Genomic DNA, 21,681 nt, shown 5'->3' on the forward strand with positions numbered 1-21,681 from the left:
AATTCTAATTAATGCTGTAGAAGGAATGTTGGAAATAAAAAAAAACCACAGGCCACCAGGGTGGCTCAGTCGGTTAAGCATCTGATTTCGGCTCAGGTCATGATTTTGCAGTTCATGAGTTCGAGCCCCACATTGGGCTCTGTGCTGACAGCCTGGAGCCTGCTTTGGATGGTGTCTCTCTCTCTCTCTCTCTCAAAAGTAAACAAAAATTTTAAAAAAATTTTTTAAATCGCCATTTAGCAAACATCACACCAGTGGTTGTTGCACACCAGAATCAATGTACACTAAAATTAGTGGGCAAAAGTATGACAGGAAACAGGGTATTTGCATAATCTCTAAGTACTTTCCCATAAGATGCATATTATTTACAGGCGCACAGGAGAAAATAGTAACTTAACAGTAGAGAAGTCTGACAGACACCATCTCAACCAAGTATCACCGGAATCAAGAGAAATCAATGTCTGGCACCCTGAAAATGACACATTGAGAAGGGGCACAACATCATTTCTAAGGTGTTCTTGCTGAGGTGCAGAAACGCAATCTAATGGAGAGAAAACCATCAGACAAACCGAACTGAGTGAGGGGTGTTCCACAAAAACACTGGCCAGTGCTTTTCTAAAATGTCCAGGTCATAAAAGACTCAGGGGCTGTCCCCAGGTAGAGGACAATAAAGATACAGGACAGTTACATGCAGTGTGAGATCCTGGATTGGACTCCTGACCAGAAAAAGGTGCTACAGGGGAAATATGAATAAGGTCTCTAGATTGGTGAGTAGCGTTAATGCTAACTTCCTGGTTTGGATCCTTGTGCCATGAGATGTTAACATTAGGGGCGCCTGGGTGGCTCAGTTGGTTAAGTGTCCGACTTCAGCTCAGGTCACGATCTCGCCGTCTGCGAGTTCGAGCAATGCGTCGGTCTCTGGGCTGATGGCTCAGAGCCTGTAGCCTGCTTCCGATTCTGTATCTTCCTCTCTCTCTGCCCCTCCCCCGTTCATGCTGTGTCTCTCTCTGTCTCAAAAATAAATAAACGTTAAAAAAAAATTAAAAAAAAAAAGATGTTAACATTAGCAGAAGCTGAGGGAAGGATACGGGAACTCCTTGGACTGTCTTTGCTAAGTACTTTGCAGTTTGTGGAGTCTAAAATTATTTCAAAATAAAAACAAAATACGTAAAGTTACAAGGGAAGTGAGTTATATTGAAATCATTATCCAAATGGCTAAACAAAATTGTTATGTTTAATTTTATCACATGAAACCAAAATAATAGTAGTAATGTTACATTTGAATGGCTCCATACATTTAACAAAATGTTTCTACATGCGTTCTGTTATTTAAGCCTCCAAACAAGCCCATGAGGTAGCATTATTTCCACTCAGCCCCCCTCCCCTCCACATTTTAGAGATGAAGAATCGTGATGTAAGAGGTACTTGGTATAGTTAAAACAAGCACAGAGCACATAAACAAGCAAAAACTTCAGAACCAGACAAATAAACCTGCTTTCACATCCCAGCACTGTCATTTCCAGCAACCTTGGCCAAGCCAGCAAAGCAACCTCAGGGGAGTGATGGCAACTGCCTTTTGAAAAAAAAAAAATCTGTGCATGTCTGTATGTGTATAGAATATACACAGAGGTTTGCATATATTTATATATTTTTAAGAGTTAACAACAGGTACATTCGCAGAGCCATTATTTCTAATATCAGTATGTCTAAGGAATGAACTAGGGTCGGGAAGAAGGAGGGACAGTCCCCTGCCAGGCACCCTCTGCACTAGCCTCACAATCATCCCCAATCTGTCTTAACAGCTTTGGTTACGATCGTGGTCCCTGGAACCAGACTACCTGGGTTCACAACACAGTACTACAGTTAATCTGCTTTATGACCTTGGACCAGTTATTTAACTTCTGCTTCACAGTTTGTTCATTAGGAAAATGGGACTGACAGTCATACTTCTTTCATATAGGAGCCATCAGAATTAAGGAGATGACCTCTGTAAAGTCTTCAGCATAGTCCCCAACACTTTGTTAAGCCCTCAGTGCATGCCATCCATCATCATCATGATTATTGTATACATTTATGCATGTACAATATATACAATGGTGCATACAGAAAATACAACTTCAAAGTATTTCATTTGAATACATAAACTGTAACATATAGTTAAGCTTTTTTCTTCTGTGACTCCCCCACCTAGACTGGACCCTCAAGCAGTAGCAAGCCTCATTTCCTCATTTTGTGCTGGTTTTAAAGCCCCTCCGTGGTTGCCCCATGGCGAGAGCCAGGGACTGCTCCTAAACTAGCTGAAGTCCAGCTTCCACATTTTTAAAATCACATTGGGGCTGAATCTTCCCGTCCGATAAGCTGATATGGCAGACCTGTGTGACATGTTTTACTCTGGTCACAGAGGGAATTGAGGGACGCCTGCCTTGGATTGGAGATCCCGTTTAGCCTCTAGACTGTAGACCCCAGGATTATGCCGTGGCACCGTGTCTGGTTCCACTTGGCTACTGGGCTGCCAGTAACTCGGGATAACTATGTGCAATTCTATCGAAGCTTCCAACCTTTGAGCACCACCTGAAGTAATAACACCGTTGTTCATCTCCTCTGCAGTCTAAACATAGGAAGGATGGTGACCACCCTGGGTGTGGTGGTCGTGGCTGCTTTGAAGCAGTTCTAGGGGCTGCGGTGGTGGTGACGGCCGCACACACAGGTGGCAGTGGTGGCAGTATAGATCATGGTGTGCTAATGGCAGTGGTGTTCATTGTCCGCAGTGTGGTGGTGACGGTGGTGATGGGATGGATGGCGGTGTTGGTGAGGGCAGTGATCTTGTCGGTCCTGACATGATGGTGGGTGGCACTACCAACGTGGGGGCAGTAGGGGGGTGGCAATAGTCAGAAATGCCGATCGTGATTTGATGATGGTGGGAGTGGTGGTGACGATCAAGTAGATTATGATTCCACAATTTACATCAGTGCCTAAACCTGGATGTCATGGTGGGAGGTCTTTGTTCGAGGAAGCTCCCCGCAGGTGATCTTGTATATACACGGCTAGTTGTAAAACACTTGCTAGGCCTGGGTCTTACAGGCAGTTTGTCTAAATAAATGCAGCCCGATCCCCCTGACATAATTTGCCAATGGAGTTAACTACCTATCTTACGAGGTGTGGTCCTCTGAACATTTATCAGCAGAATGTTCCATGAAACTAAGCCCTGATCCTTCTGTGCCCTTCGTGGAGAGTTACTATGCACATCCACACATTAGGGGCTTGCAAAGGATCTGCATTTGGCAAGAAGACCTGTTTCACTTTGTCTATCCTGGTATTTCCAAAGTTTATTTGACCACTGAACCCTTTTGGCGGGGGGCGGGGCGGGGGGGCGTTGCTGGTAGGTGCCTATAAATCTTTACACAGGGGCGCCTGGGTGGCTCAGTTGGTTAAGCGTCCAACTCTGGCTCAAGTCATGATCTCACAGTTCGTGAGTTCGAGCCCTACATCAGTCTCTGTGCTGACAGCTCTCAGAGCCTGGAGCCTGCTTCGGATTCTTTGTCCCCCTTTCTCTCGCCACCCCCCCTCAAAAATAAACATTAAAAATAATACAATACAATAAAATAAATCATTACACAGAACAGCTAGAGATACGCTGATCTAAACAACATTGGAATGAAATAAATAAATAAATAAAACTCTCAGGAGAAACGTTCCCCCAGAGGGTCTAATTTTTTACTGCTTGTTGAGAATGGTAACTTTGGTTAGCTTTGCAACTCTAAATTATGTCTTATATGGCAAATGGAGAAGATCACCTATAATTTACATAATCAGAATTGACCGATGAATACATTAAACAAGTTAACTAAGGGTATTTTAAGAAACGAACCTTAAAAATGAAATTGCATTAAACTCCACAAAACATTTGCCACCTAAGAAACCCATATCCTTCTTTTTGTCACTAAATGCTTTTTATTGAGATACAATTGACTCCATTTTTTTATTCCATATGCATAACATTGGTGATCTGGTCATTACAGCAAAGCAGTCCTTGTTTACTTTAGAGCCCAGGTCTGGGTTAAGGAAAGAACCTGTGTAACCGAAAGGGGGTGGTTCCTCTGTGGTCAGTACTGCCCCCACAGATCTTTAGGGGTGCCTCACGGGCACCCAGGATGTTTGAGAAGAGTCTAAGTTCCTATACCTCACTGCCAGAGAGTAGGCCCAGGCGCCACCCAGAATGTGCATTTTTAACAAGGACATCATTCAGTGATGACTCACTTTGAGAAATATCAGCAAAAGTGCTAGTGTTAAACATGCTGTCCTCCTCCTGTGCCCCCACAATGTCAACCCTAGGAAAAATTCCAGTTTCAGGCTCCTTGTTCCTACAGCGGCTGAGGGAGAGGCCCTGCCGTGGAGGTGGGCTATCTCCACTCAGGTCTCTTCCCTCAGGCAGCCGCTGTTAACCTCCAGGGCAAAGTCCACAACCCCACCAGGTATGCTTAAAGAATTAGGAAAATGGCTTTCTCATTTCTACAGTGATCCCTTCCCATTCACTGAGTGATCGTTAGTCTTAACACGAATAATGCGAAAAGGCAGCCAAGCAATTTAAATTTTATCCATAAAATTAAGCCCTATGTTTCACCACAGCGTTTAACTCCGTGACCTATTTTATTGAATCCCTTAGCAGATCTTGGATAGTTTCCTTGAGCGTAAATTACCATGAAGGTAAATTGAAAACGTATCAAGAAATGGGCAAGGATATTAGTGCAGAATCAAGGAGTCATCAAGCTTCAGTTGTTCTGAAGACTTAAAAAAAAGTATCTTTTCCGTACAGTTTGAATGGGAAGAACGGATTTGATTAATAAGACTTTACTTTTTCGTAGGTCACCGTCTGCCTCCTGCATTATACGTAACTCAGTGTAGAGGCCCCTTCCTCCAAAAAGTCTGTTCCACCTGTATAGAGCCTCTTCTGGGCTCTCTTCCTCGTGTACCTCTGCCCTCCATTGACCACCTTGTGGTGACTGTCTGTCTCCCCCAGGACTGAACTCCCCATGAGGACAGGGCTCCCACAGCATTTTTTTCAGAACTTACAGTGCTGGTACACTACCTGACTTAAAGTGCATGCTGGGCTGCCAGCTCAAACAAAGGCATGTGCCACCCTCTTGCCTTAAGAAGAGGAGAAATGGTGTCTGTAATGAAAACAAGGGATAAGAAGGGGAAATTCAGATTCAAGGGATATCTCTAGTGTGCTCTCCAACCATGTATTCGCCCTGGACTGGTCTTCGTCTCCTACCTCAGCTCATTGGATTCAGGTCAAGAGACTGGGAAACAGGGAGGTTAAGTAATTTGCCCCAGGTCACACAGCTCATAAGCAGCAGAGCTGAGTCTCATCACTCAGATATTCCTCTGCCTGCTCGCCCTCAAGTTCCTGTCACTACAAAGCCCAACTTAAGAGGACACTTGTGGCGTATGGCCCAGGACTAGTTACTCATCAATGGGAAACGAGGCTGCTTAGCAGAGATTCCACACACAGAGGCTGCCCACAGCAGCATTTGGTGCTTCTTCGCATGACTCCTTCAGCAGACTCCACACCAAGCCAGAACTGCCCAATTACAGCTTGCCCCCCACCGCCTATTTTCCTGTGTGAAGTTCCTGCTAGATCTAAGGCCCCCAAAGAGAACATAATATGTTGCTGAGGAACCATGAGACCCTAGCATTTGGAAGTTCCGGTGAGTTCTTTTTAAAACCTCCCTACTCTGAAAGGACACTCATTCTGTTCAGCAGGCAGAGGGAACGCAGCCGGGAGTTAAATGTTGGAAAACAGAGGCACGCAAAAGAAGGACGTTCAAAATACCCTGAACGCACATGGGGTGCCAAGGAGCCAGCCACCCCGTCAGAGACTTTGTCGGCACTCCGAGAAATGGGGGACACGGCCAGCTGAGCAGCACCAAGCACCTGAGCCTCAGGGAAACCATTGCAGAGGATGGGACAGGAGAGAGGAAATAAAAAAGGCCTTGCTATCCAGGACCAGGAGGGACGTTTAAACCCTATGAAATATCGCTGCTTTGTTGTTTAGCTTGCTAGGCTTTTAAGAAGTTGCACACAAAGAAAGGACGTTTGGAAACGCAAGAAAGAGAAACCTCACCCTGACAAGCTGCGACATTGAAGGATTCTGGAGACCAGAGGGGGCTTTGTAGTGTGCAGGAAGAGTGTGCGGGTGGAAAGAAAGCCTCTGCACAGAAAAAAAGGGAGGGAAATGGAGGGCAGACAGAAGAGCCTCATATTCCACACGGCCACCACTGTGCTCCCTGAAGTCTGCCACTCTACTCGGGATAACCAGAATTCCTGGGCTCTCTGGAGCCCTGTTCTCCCTGCTCCAGGCTTCCTTGATCCAGGCATTTAGTGGCCTTTGAAATTGATGGGTGCTTCTGGCCAGCAACACACAGAGCAGAGCAATAAATAGGCAGTCTCAAGTTCACTGGGACCAAGAGAGCTAAGAGCAATCTGGCTTAGGAAACAAACAAACCAAAAGGCAGAACTTGATGGAGAAAATAAGGAAAAGCGTGCCAACGTGGCCTCAAAACTTCAACAGCTTCATGTTTTCCAAATCATGTCTTCCAGACTGAGCTTGGAGGCCAAGTTCAATCACAATAAGCTCTTTGTAAAAGCGTGCAGGTCCATTTGACTGAGATCCTGTTTTTTGTTTTTTGTTTTCAACAGGCTTATCACCCCTCTGGCTTCCTTTCCTTGTTTACTTGATTCCTCACAGCATTTGCAACACTTGCTCCTGATGTTTCTTAAAAGATTTTTGCTTTTCAAAGCCTTGTTTCCCAAGGTGCTTTGCAGCACAACCAAAGAAAGAAGAAAACGGACAGAAGGGTCCATGAAGCGGGGAAGGGTTGGCCTGTGCCCATGTATGCAGGGATACTGGACTTCCCTGAGCAGAAGTGGGGGGTGCCGGGGGGACGAGACAGTAGGAGAAGCCGGCCAAGCCTGAGCATTACCTAATGCTTCTCCCAGTTGTTTGGACAGGTGTAGTTTTGTTTTAAATGTGTATGGTAATTCTTAATAAAATGCTGATAAATGTGCAAAGCATTCTCTGTGGTAATAATGAAGTCTTTACACTTTGGAATGCCATTAAGTCTTACTTCATGGTTTGTGAGGCTGCTAGCATTTTAAGTAGCATTAACATTTTATAGAAGCCCAGTCCTGCTGGGGGACATGGTCAGCTCTAGAGGGGGTGAATCTCTGTCATCCCCCAGAGTGACCTGGTTTGGGGTCGCATTCACAGAGGTGGAGCTACAGAGTGGTACTCTTCCTAGTTCTGGCCGGCTTAGGGCTCTCCGAACCTCACTGTCAGTCACCCATACAGTGCCACAGAAAAAGTATAGGCAGGCCTGCTCCAGATCCCAATCCTGCCATTTCCTGGTAGTGTAACCACAGCAAAGTGATAGGACTTTTCCGGATCTCCATTCCTATTCCAGTTATTATGCCTAGGTACCAAAGCACCCCAGACTCAATGATATAAATTGACCATTTTGTTACACTCACAAATTTGGTGGGTCAGGAATTTGGACACAGCACAATGGGGATGATTTGTCTTTGCCCCATGATATTTGGGGACTCCTCCGGGAAGACCTCAAAGACTGGGACCGACTAGAGAGCTGGGATCAGGAGTCATCTGGAGACTTCTTCACTCACACATCTGGCAGTTAGTGCTGGGTATTGGCAGGGATGCTGACCATAACATTTACACGTGGCTTTATCACTTCATCGTGGAGTCTCTCTGCGTAGGCTAGTTTGGGCTTCACAGCCTGGCAGTTGGGTTCCAAAATGAAGTGTCCTCAGATCATAAGGTAGACATGCATGGCATTTCTATGACCTAGCCTCAGAAGTCACATAGTATCACTTCTACCCTTGGGTAAAACATGCACAAGTGTGCACCCAGGTCCAAGGGGGAGGGTCACAGACTTTCAATGGAGGAGCGATTGGGTTCCAGAAGGGCACACGTGCACTGGGAGATAATATTGTGATCATCTTCCAAAAAGACAACCTGCCACCATTCCCTCCTCTGCTTCTGCACCAGACAAGAGGATGGAGGGAGTGACAATCGCTGAGTACCAGCTAAGTGCCGCGAACTATTCATGTTATCAAATTCTCATTCGTTTATTTAAATAACTCTGGATTTAGGAAAATAGAAGGGATTGTGATTATGTCACATAGTCTCATGGAGATGGCACAGGCACGGGATCGCAAGTCCCACCAAGCAAGCAAGTTTAGAGTTTTTGTTCATCTCACATCTACTAATATCCTGTTAGCCGAAAGGAGTCTCATGACCAAGCCCAAAGTCAAGGGGTGGGGAAGTACATTCTGCCTTTGTGAGGCTATGGCGGGGTGTGTATAATACTATAATGACAGAGTGAGGAATTAGGACCAATAATTCAATCTACCATACCCATTTTCTAGAATGAAGAAAATTGGATAAGGATATTGTGGCATTACAGCTAGTGTTTAACAATATAATCTGGGATGCAAAATACCCATATAAAGTAGTAGGTTATCAAATTGCTAATAAAAGAATAATTCAACATGACTAGGTAGCATTTATCCCAGGTATTCAAGGACAATATACCATAAAGATATCTATTAATACATCGCATTACTAAGACAATATATTTTTATGGAACCTAAATCATCATCTCAATACACACTTAAAAGTCATTCAATAAAATCCAACACCTACTTAGGGATTTTTTTTAAGCTCTTAGTAAATTAGAACTATAAGGATACTTTTCTAGCATGACATGTAATGGCATAACACTTCAGAAGCATTCCCACAGAAGCAAGGAAATAGGAAAGAATGCCTCCTCACCACCATTATTTTCTAATGGCATCAGTCAAAAATAAGAAATATAGACAGGAGACTTGGTTTTCATTATTTGCAGGTGGTATTACTGTATCCCTAGAAAATCCAGGAGAAGCATTTGAAAACCCATCGGAACTAATACGTTCAGTAAGGTAGTCCAGATTAAAAATAAACAAACCAAAATACAGAGTTTCCTACATATCAGTGGCAATACTAGGTCATGAAATGTTTATAACTATACAAAACATGTAATATATAACATATATAAAAACATCTATAACCTATATGTTACATAAAATATCAGGAAAAAAGAATCATTCACTGGATAAACCACCAAGGACACACGTCCCCAGGGCCAACCTGAACTAGAAATGTGAAGGGCATGGGCGGGAGCAGCCCCGTCTCTCTCCTAAGAGACTTCACTTTATGCAAATATGACCAGGTCCTCAAGGGAATGGTCATTTATTGATTGGCTTTCCAGGGAAAGCATCCGTGGCTATTTTTCTTTACTTAACTTGAGAGAAGTATCCCTAGGTTCACCTGGAAGACTAACCAAGTGCCCAGAAAGCTCTATCAGGCGTTAGAATGTAATTTCTAAAAAGTGATTAAATGATCAGGATACTGACTCTGGACAGCCCTATGGAACACAAAGTCTACGTAAAAAGATCAATAATGTCTTGTGAGTCAAATACAAAATGAGTGGTGGCGGAGACAGAGTATTTAAAAAAGGACATGGGACAGTCCCTTAAGTATTTAAAGAAAAAAGTCAATTTGAGTTCCTACCGTATATATTTAGCATTCTTAAAAAGCTAAAAATAAACCTCAGAAGAGGAGAATTCCCCATCGATGGATATTTCCTGTGACCTACAGCTCCCTCCTTGCACTACACAAGCAAGTGGATTTTTGAGCTGCAAATAAAAATCAGAGTAAACCTAAATGCTGCCTTTATCCTTCTGCTGTAAATTAAAAAATTAAACAGGGACCTAGCCAGTCTACGACAGGTCCACCCAGCAGCCTATGCTGGACAGACAGACCTTTCTGGAGGCAGGAAACCAGTCAGAGAAAAGTAACAGATCTATGAAAAGGAACTGTGTTTCTTAAGATGGTCCCAGCCTGTGGATTCTGGCCTAGGGGCCCTCCACTTAAGAAGATAAAATCATTGAATCTCTGGTTCTCCATGAGATTCAAGAGAAAAATGTGATCACAGCAGAAAATCAACCTGTAGGGAAAAGGAGCAGTCTGAGGACAGTGAATGGCGTTTGGGGTGCCAAATTAGAGCTCAGTGTAGACGAGGCAGCAGGGAGGTGATCTCTGGAGACGAAACAGAGAACCAGAACAGTCAGAGGAATTCTTCCAGAACTCAAGAAAAAGATAAGGACGTGAAAATTCCAAGAGACAGTAAAGAATTAATGCCAGCAAGTAGAGCAGAGGCACAGTGCCAGAGGAAGGACAGAAGCATCCCTGAGTTGAGTTGAGGCTTTAGTTCATGTGGACGTGGGGGGGTCGGAGCTGGTTGAAGATCCACACCAAATTCCCAGCAGCCACACTGGAGCTGGACGAGAGGTACAGGACGTGGAGGAGAATCCTCTCTGTGAGGTGCCGGCGGACCCAACAGGGAAACATTTCATACGCTTGTTAAAAAGCCTTCATACACAAAAAGACAAAGGAGCAATGAGTATGAACAGGTGGTCCACAACAGGAGAAACACACACGTCTAATAAGGAATAAAAATCACGCGAGAAATAATCTTAAAAGCAAATGGTAAACCACAAAAAGTTCCTGCAGATTGGCAAAGATGCTTTTAAATGAGTAATCCCAGCACTAGCCAGTATGGGGTGAGATGGGTTCTCTCATACCATGCTGGTGGCTGTCTCCTCTTGTTCAGGATTTCGGAAAAGCAGTTTAGCAAGAGGTAGCGAAAGCCCCCAAAATCTTCAAGCCACTAGTTTTCCTTTCTAATAATTTATCTTAAAAATGTATCTGTGGGGCACCTGGGTGGCTCAGTCAGTTGGGCCTCTGACTTCAGCTCAGGTCATGATCTCACAGTTCATGGGTTCGAGCCCCACATCGGGCTCTGTGCTGACAGCTCAGAGCTTGGAGCCTGCTTCGGATTCTGTGTCTCCCTCTCTCTTAGCCCCTCCCCCACTCACACTCTGTCTCTCTCTCTCAAAAATAAACATTTAAAAAAATTTTTTCTAATCTATCTAAAAGTTGCAACCAAGATCTACAAAGATGGTCACAATATATTGATTCAGGTACAAATAGATACATAGATTAATCCTATTATTATACAGCCATTAAAAATGGTGTTTTTAAGAGTGCTAATAGTCAAGGAAAATGCTTATGATATAATCTAAGTAAAGAAGACACAAACATTTATATTATATGAAGAAAAACAGAAGAAAAAGACAACCAAAATATAAACTATTAACCTCTTGGATACATTTGGTTGATTTCTGATTCTTTACACTTTTCAATGTACTGAAATACATCTACAAAGTACATTCATGTTAAACTTATTTTCTAGATTTTTAAACATATAGGCTTAAAGTTAAGTTGCTATAAGGCTTATGGTAACTTTGTTCCATCCCTTCCTTCCCCTCATTCCTGGTTCCCCGGGGCAGTCACATTTGACTTTTTTAGCTATTTTCCCTATTGTTTGTCTCCCTATGTCTACATAATAAGCTTATACTGTGTTTCTTGATTTTTCAGATTTAGACATTATCTGTCGGCTTCCATGAAGATTTAGCTCTTTCACACCTCTGCCCTCACACTCACACTTCACCTCTACCACATGCTCCCAAATTGATGAGCTCACAACTCAGGGTTAAAGTAATATTGTTCCCATTTATGTCTGTAAATGGCATCAACTAAGCCATGCAGCACAACTAGGATTGCATTGCCTGTCGTATAAACCTTGGCTCTTCCTAGAGTTAATAATTATTTATGTGTTTCCTTACGTTCCTTATGCCTATCACTAACTAATTCAGTCCCAAATTTTCCAAAAGATCTTCAAAACTCGGCTTAGTATATAAATAGACTCATACCCTTCCTAGAGGCCTTCAGCTCCCGCGTGGACGGCTGGCTCTCTGTGCCATCATCCGGCATTTCCCTTCACTGTTTCCCCGGTGATTCCCTTTGCCTGTCTCCTGGTTTGGAACCCTTGTTTCTTGGATCCTGTGCCTTCTGCTTCTTTTGGTTTACTCTTGTTGGGGTGGAGTGCATCCTCCAGCATCTTTCTGAGAAAGGATCTACAGGAGATCAATTTTCTGAGACCTTGCATATATATGAACACGGCTTTATTCTATACTCCAGTTCACAGGCCAGTAAACGACAGCCCATGGGCCAACTCTGGGCCCAGTCTGTTTTCCTTCTTTCTGTCAGCTAGAATGGTTTGTTTTTGTTGTTGTTGTTGTTTTCTTACATTTTTAAAGGGTTGTTTAACAACAACAGCAAAGGACTATGCAACAAAGATTGTGTGTGGCTGACCAAATATAAACTATTTGCTATCTGTCCCTGAACAGGAAAGGTTTGCTGACCCCTATTCTAATTGTTTGGTTGTTTGGCTGAATATAGAATTCCAGGTTGGAAGTAATTTTCCTTTCCTGTGATGAAGGCTTTGCTCCCCTGTCTTCTGGATCCCAGAATCACTGTTGAGAAATCCAGTTCTATCCTGGGTCCCAGTCCTGTGTGTTCAACCTCTGGTTTTCTCTTTGGAAACGTTTGGAATCTTCTCCTTAAACCTGATGGTCTGAAGTTTTACAATGGCTTGTCAGCGTGTCAGCGTGTGCACTTCCTTTCCTTCAGCGTGCTGAGGGCTCAGAGGGTCTTCAGTTCTGAGAACTATGTCCTTCTAGTCTGGGAAAATATTTGTATTATTTCTTTGGTGTTAGCCTCCCTCCGTCCGCTCTCAGGAATTTCTGTCACTTAGATGTTGGGCCTCCTGGGGCAGCCCTCTAATTTTGCCTTGTTGGCATATAATTTCCTCACACTGATCTTCTGATTCTTCCACTCACTGACTTTACTGCTGCTGTCATCCACCAGAATGTAAGTTCCACGAGGACAGGAATTGATCTGCTCCGTCACCATTGTATTTCCCCGGCACCTAGCACAGTACCTGGCATGGAACGGGCAGTTGGTGAATACTGTTCAATTCTAAAAGTTTTCTCCTGTTTTCTGATTGCCCCTTTTAAAGCATCCCACTCTTGTTTCGTGGACGGGCCATCATCTCTTCTCCTCCTGACAGTATTATTTGGAGATTTTTGAAATTTCCTTTTGCTCTGTGCATCAGTTGCCTTTGTGTCCCCAAGTTCCTTTCCTCCCGGTGGTTGTTTTGGTCTCCGTCTTGCACGGTCAGCACCTTTCTAAAACCTGTCTCTCCTTAGGCTATCCACTCATATTTGCAGATCAGGCCCTAAATGCTGGCTGGAAGCTCTGAGGATATGAGTGCAGCTGGCAGGCCCCATGGCCATACGATCAGGCCCTGGGTACAAGACCCCTAGGTGTGAGGACCTGTAGGAGTCTTCAGACACCCTCCTAGGTGGGACTGTTCCCCAGAGAGACATCTCCTGTCTGGTGTTCTGGGAGCCAAACTATAGCCTCCTGTCTTAAGGATGGTACTTCCTCCTCTCTCCTGTGCCTGTGTCTGGGAGGCCGGGGTCTCTCTGGCCCAACCTCAGCAGAAGGCAGACATCCGGCCTTCTGCCGGGATGGGAGAATAGGCAGGTAATTGGATCTAAGGGCTCCTTAGGCAAACTCTGAACTGGTCCTCCTGTGTTCAGGTACTCTGGCACCCCTTTCTCCAGTTCCTGAGCCCCTCCGAGCTTCTGCCACACAGGGCACCTTGCCTCCTACCTCCTTAGCCTCCTGCAGACTCTGCTTGCTCTGTTACCATTGTACATCAGCCCTCCAGCTTCTACACTTTTGTCGACCTTTCCCATGCACTGTTGTCTCCTTTCCCACTCTGTTGGCCCTCGTGACGTCATACGTGTTCTATTCCTTCATTGCCACTTTGTTAGAACAGAAGTGGAGATAAAGGATTCTGTCCACCATGTTAAGTTCACAGCCATGTCTTACTGTGGTAAACCCAAGGAAAGGACAGTATAGCTTCCTACTAAGAGATGTGCTAGTCCTGTTACCCAGAATTAAAAGTCAGGTTCACATCCTTAGAGAACGATCAGTCTCGTGGAAAAGACAAATAGGTCTTACTCTACAAAGGCTGTAATGGAGGTGTGTCTGGGCAGCAGTGGGGTTGCCAGAGAAGCGACTATATCTTCCCTAGGGGCAAAGAGGGTCACGTGAGGGGCAACACTGGGATTATGGGATTGTGGGAAAGGGAAGAGGCCTGAGCTCATAACCATTTGGAGGGCAAGAAGGAGTTTTAGCCTACATTGTTACTTTCATTGACTCTCCTCTCCTGGGTGCTATAACACAGCATTGCTTTCCCACTGTACCACCTGCCCCATCAAGTTGAGCTAAACCATCAAAGGTGACACCAGAGTACCCAAGATCCTAGCAGAGTTGCTCGGAGGGCCGCCTGGTGCCCCACACTGTTTCCTCCAGTAAAACAGACTAACGTGAAGGTTAAATGTATGCAAATTTCCCAAGCGAGCTGGCACTCCACAGAAGTTAGCTTCCACTTTTTTTAAACCAGCACCCACTTTGTTTAAAGTAGGAAAGAAAAAGAACTAACATGCTCTGTGTAGCACATGGAACTCAGATACGCAGGAATAGAAGTTCCTTTGCTTTCTAGAACACTCACCTTGCCCTTAAGTCACCACTTCCATGAAGGGTGAAAACATTTGCCACGTCAAGGTAAATGTCTTCTAATCTTAAATTTATTCTGTTACAGGTCAATTTTTAATCAAGTTAGTCTTTTGCTGCCTACTTTCCCAAGAGTGAATTAAGCATCGTAGGTAGCTTTATCACCCTGGCATCTGAAAAGGGGCATCTGGCCCTGAATGCCCTCCAGCTTAGAGGGGTGCCCTTGACCTCTATCCTCTCTGCCTCCACTTCTGAAGTCTCCTCAGCTTCTCTTGGCTAAGGCACTACCACTGCTGTCTGGGCCGTGCCTGGGCCCTCCCTGTTACTAACAACGCCATGGCCCTTGGTCTTGGGCTGCACGCCATGTATGCCCTACCCACCCCCCAGAAGTATCCCCGCTGACTTCTCATCCTCAGCCCCTTTCACTCCTCCTCTCAAAGAGCCTGGGGAACTTTTATGGATCTCTGCCATGCCCTGCAGAAGCTGAGGGGGACTTGGAAAGCAGAGGAGGGGATATTTCCTGAAGACTGGCAGTTCCACTGTACTGAGGCCATGCCACTATACTGGCGCAGAGCACGATGGTCTCCCCCTACAAGTCCAAGTGGGAAGCAAAATGCCCGCCCGCCTGCTTTACAGTCTCCAAAACTAACTAGGCTCCTTAACTCTGCCCTCCCCCACCCAACACACAGAAGGCTCTGTCTCTGAGGGGTAAGAGGGTGCAGGGAGCAGGCCTCGACTTCGGTCTAAACTCTTGGTCACCACACACCTTTTCTAACAGGTTCTTCCCTATGCCTGCTGCTCATTCCGCCACCGACCCCACCCTCAGCCCAGAAGGGACTTTTCCTTTCCATTTTCATATTCTCTTCTTCTTACCACTCTACAGATTTTAGTAAAACTGTGTGCTCTGACTGCCCAGACTCTGGTGTGTGTTTTTTTTTTTTAGGGTAACTTTTAAAACGTAGATAAATCTTTCTCAACAAAGCCCGATTCTTACAAAATGAAAGCTTTAACCTTCACACAAATGTTCCTCTGAAATGAGTCTTAGGATCCCGTTCCAGAAGTCAAAAGATGAATATCCTCTCCTTACTCTCAGCTGGGTCTGCCATTCCCCGGGGAACAACGGAAGCCTCAGCCTCCAGGAAGGAGGGTCCCGGGGCAACCAGGTTTAACAGAGCTGGAAAATTGCATCCAAGAACTCTCAACATCCAGGGGATGGTCAGGCTGTCCTCTTTGGATCAATTCTCCCAGCAAAACAAAAATAAACGGTGGGTAGAACATTTTTCAAACTTCATTGTTAAAGCCAAAAAGCAGGGATGTCTCAGAGCAGCTGAGAGAACACCTGTAGCCAGGGAGGTAAGCGGGCTATTAGAACATCAGAGCCACTCGTGCCCTATGGGCACTTGCCAATACTGCTCACTTAAGCTTTGAATCAGTGGCCATATAAGCCAAGAAGGAAAGAATTCAAAGGCTGGAGCCCTCCCAAGCTGAGGAGCCTTATACTAACTTCTTCCACATTAAGCTGGACCCCCAAGGAGCTACACCTTCAAGGCCAAGGTGAACTAGATCTTAACCCACCTTCTTCCCCTAATCCTAGAGGACTTCAGAGAAACCCTGATACTAAGGCAAGCAGAAGAAGAAAAAGGCAAGGATAAAATATCACTAGGAAGAAATTGCCACACATCAACCTTTGATCAGATTTGCAGCCCTTTGCCTGAAATAGTCAAAGAAGCTTCAGTCGACAACTTCATTTAAGGTCATCCATGACTTTTAATAACTCTAGCGACCTGGGAAACACAAACATGAAGCCTGTCTGGAGGAGGGCATATCTATCTTACGCCTGGGAGACACCCCTGACAAATGATTAGTCCAGGGCATTGACCGGCAAGCAGTCAAAAACAGCACCCAAAATTCACACCATCATTTCAAGAGTTGCAGAAAAAACATTTGATAAAATTCATTTATGACCAAAGCTCGTTTTAATTTTTTTTCATGTTTATTTGTGAGAGAGAAAGAGAGTCAGAGTACGAGCAGGGAGGTGCAGAGAGAGAGGGAGACACAGAATCCGAAGCAGGCTCCAGGCTCTGAGCTGTGAGCATAGAGCCGGACACGGGGCTCGAACTCACAAACCACAAGATCATGACCTAAGCTGAAGTTGGATACTTAACCTGCTCGACTAAGCCACCCAGGCACCCCTGACAAAAACTCTTAAACTAGGAATATCTAGGAATGTCTGTTAAAGTAACATACACGTTATTTGTCAGGATAGGCCAGGGTCATTTCAAGAATTTACCACATTAGATAACGTTTCCCTCTCATAAATCCCATGTAGATCCTGAAGAGCTACAGAGCGGTTCCCTTCCCAGCTGTGTCTCAGGGGTCCCAGTAGGCCCCACCCATGGCTTTGCCTCCTTTGTTATGGCTTTCAGATCCACTATGAGAGAGTTGGAGAGTCTACAAGAGTTTTTGTGGCCAAGTCTAGATGGGGCGTACATCACTTCCACCCACACCCCACTGACTATAACTCAGTGAGATCACATAAACCCGGCCTAATTTCAAGAAGAACAGGTATATTAGCTTTCTATGTGCCCAGAAAGAAGGGGGAGGGGGTGGCGGGGAAGAGTTTTAATGAACACGTGGCATTATCTCTGCTACAACCTAAAAAGGATATCTATAGAAAACTTGCAGCAGACATCATATGTAATACTGAAAGTCAAAAGTTTGCCTCTGATATCAGCAAAAAGGCAAGGAGGCCCGCTAATACCACCTGTATTTGGCATCCATCATGCTAGCGGTCTTCAATGACGTGAGAAAAACAAATAAAAGGTGGAGGGATTGGAAATACAGCAAATTTGTCCATATTTTCAGATGGTATATTTTGGACATAGAAGATTCAAAAGACTATACAGAAAAATTATTAGAATTAATAAAGTTTAGCAAGGTTACTGGATATGCATCCAAGATGCCTAAATCAATTCTATTTCTATAGATTGGCAACAAATGGAATAAAAAGTATTTTCTAAATGCCATTTATAGTGGCATCCAAAAAATCAAGTGTCTAGGAATAAACCTTATAAAAGATGTTTAAGTGCTCTACAAGAAAAACCATAAAACTTTATTTAGGTATATTTAAGGGGATCCAAATAAAAGGAAAGATATATAATGCTTGTGGATCAGCAGGCTAAAAAATTGTAAAGACATGAATTCTCCCAAAATTGAATTATAAATTCAGTTCAGTTCCTATAAAAATTTCAGCAGGGTTTTTTGGGGTGGGGCAGGGACAAGAGGAGGTGTTTCATCTGTGGAACTTGACAAGCTCATTCTAAAATTTATATGGAAAATACAGGAGCGCCTGGGTGGCTCAGTCAGTTGAGCGTCTGACTTCAGCTCAAGTCATGATCTCACGGTTCATGAGTTTGATCTCCGCGTCAGGCTCTGTGCTGACAGCTTAGAGCCTGCATCCTGCTTCAGATTCTGTGTCTCCCTCTGTCTCTGCCCCTCCCGTTCTCCCTCTCTCTCTCTCTCTCTCTCTCTCTTAAAAATAAACATTAAAATTTTTTAAATAAAATAAAATTAATATGGAAAATACAGAAAGTCACGAATTGCCAAGACATTCTTGAAGAATAGGTGGGAAGAAGAACCAGGTATCAAGATGTATAATAAAGCTATATTCGGCAAAGCAGTGTGATGTTGTACGGGGACAGGAAATAGAGCAATAGAACAGAGGAGAAGAGAAGCACACCCTTGCACAGGTGGACACTTGATATTCGACGTGGGTGGTGACACATAGCAGCAGAGTCGATGGGGTCTTCTTGGTAAACATTGCTAGAATAATTGACTACCCAAACGAAAAATAACTGAATAGGATTCACATCATGCACCAAGACCCAAATGTGAAAAAACAAAACTGTAAACCTTTTATGAGATAATACAGGAAAATGTCTTCATAACACAAAATTCACTAGCCATAAATGAAAAAGCTAATAACCCAACTACGTTAAAATTAAGAACTTTTTCTCTTTTTTTTTTTTCTATTTTGAAAGGATTCCATAAAAAAGAATAGTAAGACAAGCCATAAAACAAGAGGGTATTTATGACTCCTATAACCAACCCCAAAAGGCTAGTATTTGGAATAAAGAACTCCCCAAATCAATGATAAAATCAGCAGACAACCCAAAATATGGCCAAAATATTTGAACAGACACTTCACAAAAATTTAAGCTTGAATGTTTAATAATATATATGAATAAATGCTCGGCCTCATTGGTAAGCAGGAAAATGAACATTGAAAGGACAGAGATATGACCGCATCCATCAGATTGGGAAAATCCTGACAACGACCTCGTGTGGTATTGCATGGAACTCTTGCACGGCTCGTGGAGGGTCAGTAGCTACAGCCACTTTGGAAAACCTTCCGACATTATCTAGCAACACCGCAGATAGACTTACACCCACCGTATGACTCAGCGGGTCCGCTGTTAGGTGTGTGTCCTAAGAACGTGTGCCCGTGTGCGGAGGGAGCCTTGTGGAAGAATGTCCTGAGGCAGTGTGGTTTGTAATCATCCAAAGCCAGACTCACACCAAGTCCATCAAAGTAAAAGAGATCAATTATTTAGTATATAATCTTGTAATGGAAGGTTATGTGGCAGTAAACCTGGTTGGATTACAGGAATGTTATTTACATAAAGCGTAAAAGGCTTAACCAAAGTATATATTCATGTGATTCCCTTTATAAAAGTTTCAGAAGCTAAATGAAGCTATGCTTTTTTAAGGCTGCATAACTACATGGTAAAGCTATAAAGGAAAGAAAATTAATAGTGTAACAGTAGGAAGAGTGATTAAATTCTGTCACAGTGGGGCTTGCAGTAGGGAACATGTGGAATGCCAGAAGTGCTGTATCTTCACCTAGGTGATGATGAAAGCAGGATGTACTTCATAACTCTCTGTCAAGCCATATGTGTTTCATGTTCTTTTATATGCATGTTATGTTTCATAATACAGTTTTTACAAATATATCACATACTAAGACAAAATACCATCCCACTGCAGAAGCATTACCTAATGTCTAGCCTTACAAGACCCTGCCAAACAGGTGTGGTCCCATTTTACATCCAGGAAAACTGAAGTTCAAATGACTAAGTATTTTATTTTCCCATAGGCTGGTAATTGCCTAGGGTGCACTACTAAGTGATGGACGCCAGAGCCCCCACCCCAGGCTCTTTGAGTCCTGTCCATACTCTTTCCATGCTGGATCTCTGCAGCCTCCACAGTCTCCCTGTGGCTGCAAACTTAAAGTGTTCCTTTCTCCAGTCCCACAACCCACGTCTTTCCCAAAGTAGACCCACCATTTCCCATCTACTTCCCACCTCCCCCCTACCCGTCAGTGCCCGACTCCATCCTGTCATCTTTGATCCACGAGACTCCCAATGGTGGCTAAAAAACTACACGTAACTATTGCCCCATACATGATTAGAGGATATTAGCGCCTCTGTTGAGTCCTCCATAGGAGGAAGTCGTGATGTTCCTTCAACATATTCTGACCCTAACTGTCCACAATGCCATCTGGAAGCCTTGTCTGGCCACACCCTCACAGCCTTGCTCTCAGGAGAAATATTACTCTGGGCTGTAGACGACTCTAGAGAAGCACATGGCCCCTGAGGCAGCCTTTATCCTTGCCTGAGAGGGCTGCCCCACGGGGGAGAATGCCAGAGTCTGCTCCCACTCAGGGGCAGGGTACTTTTGTACCCGCCCGATTTCAGGCCACTGGGTAGTCAGTGTTGGCACACACAACATCACTGTTCTCCCTTGCCTAGGAATGTACAAGGTGATCGGGGGCATCATCTCTCCTGTCAATGACAACTACAGAAAGAAAGACCTCGTGGCTGCCCACCACCGGGTGGCCATGGCCCGGCTGGCCCTGCAGACGTCCGACTGGATCCAGGTGGACCCCTGGGAGAGTGAGCAGGCGCAGTGGATGGAGACGGTGAAGGTGCTGAGGTAAGAGTGAGCATGCTTTTGTGTGATGACCAGAGGCCACGGGACCTATCTGCAGAGCCCAGTGGCCGAAAGGCAGGGACCAAGGCTCAAGTGGGGCTTCAGCCAGGCTTTCTCAGCCAAAATCCCAGCAGTGCTTCTTTGCAGAGGGAGAGAGACAAACAGACACACTCAAAGAGGTCCCGAGTGGGAAAATCACAACCCACCACCCTTCCGGACACACTTTCTGGGAACGCCCGGTCTTGTTTCAGACGGCTGTATCCTCGGGCTCCAGGGCCGCCACTGAATAGATGTGTGATGAGGCACTTAAGTTCTCTGAGACACATCTCTCGCTTGCAAAATGGGGACCATAAAAACCTAAGAGGATGTTTTAAATGTAAGAACTTCTGACACAGGACCCCGTAAGAATATTCAGTAAGTGGGACCCTTTATCATTGTCACCATTGACTAGGTTGAAAATTACATCTACGCAATAAGCCCTCTCTTCTAATTGTACAAATCCAGGTTCTATAAATCCAGACTTTTATGTAAAATTGAAAAAAAGAAGCTATAAATCTAGAAGGAGTTGCTCAGGATTTTTTTTTTTTTTCCTTTTGGAACTGCTTTTAGCACTTAGCCTAAGTAATTTGCTATTTAAAGGCCCGGAGAGTCTTGTGTGTTCGGACAGTGGGTCACTGACTTGTGTCTGGGAAGCATTCCTGGGAGTTTGGTAGAGGAACCAGAAGACCCACCCGGCCTGGCTGTCAGAGGGGATGGTGAGGGGGGCCCTGCCTGTCACTAATGACAGCCAGCCTGGCTGGAAGGGATTGCAGACTGTGTGGGCTGTGTCTTTTATCTATTTGCAAACACTAGGATTTGTCAGGGAATAGGAAGCACAAGGGAGAAGGTCAAATAACTGGTGGGTCTTTTCATCCTAAATCTGTTCAGCTTTTCATTTCTTACTCATCTTCAAAGTTACTTGGTTGAAAACTGTTTACCCTTTCCTTTTTTAGTAAAGGTAAACATTTTGTTCATTTAGTTACACATGCCGGTTCTGATCGTTTGCCTTTCATTTGGGAAAGAACCAGCTAGAAGCATTCAGC

At 44.4% G+C, this 21,681-nt stretch overlaps 1 protein-coding gene across 8 annotated transcripts in view; it reads left to right on the forward strand.

Annotated features, from left to right (window-relative positions):
* Positions 1-21,681, forward strand: part of NMNAT3 (nicotinamide nucleotide adenylyltransferase 3) — a 114,416-nt gene that overhangs the window by 79,088 nt on the left and 13,647 nt on the right. For all 8 annotated transcript variants that reach the window (XM_053221384.1, XM_053221386.1, XM_027061729.2 and 5 more), the window contains one exon: positions 20,419-20,602. In XM_053221384.1, the coding sequence (XP_053077359.1) occupies positions 20,419-20,602 (184 nt within the window). The remainder of the gene's footprint in view (positions 1-20,418; positions 20,603-21,681) is intronic.

This window comes from Acinonyx jubatus, chromosome C2 (genome assembly GCF_027475565.1).
Source record: "Acinonyx jubatus isolate Ajub_Pintada_27869175 chromosome C2, VMU_Ajub_asm_v1.0, whole genome shotgun sequence".
Taxonomy (NCBI): Eukaryota; Metazoa; Chordata; class Mammalia; order Carnivora; family Felidae; genus Acinonyx; species Acinonyx jubatus.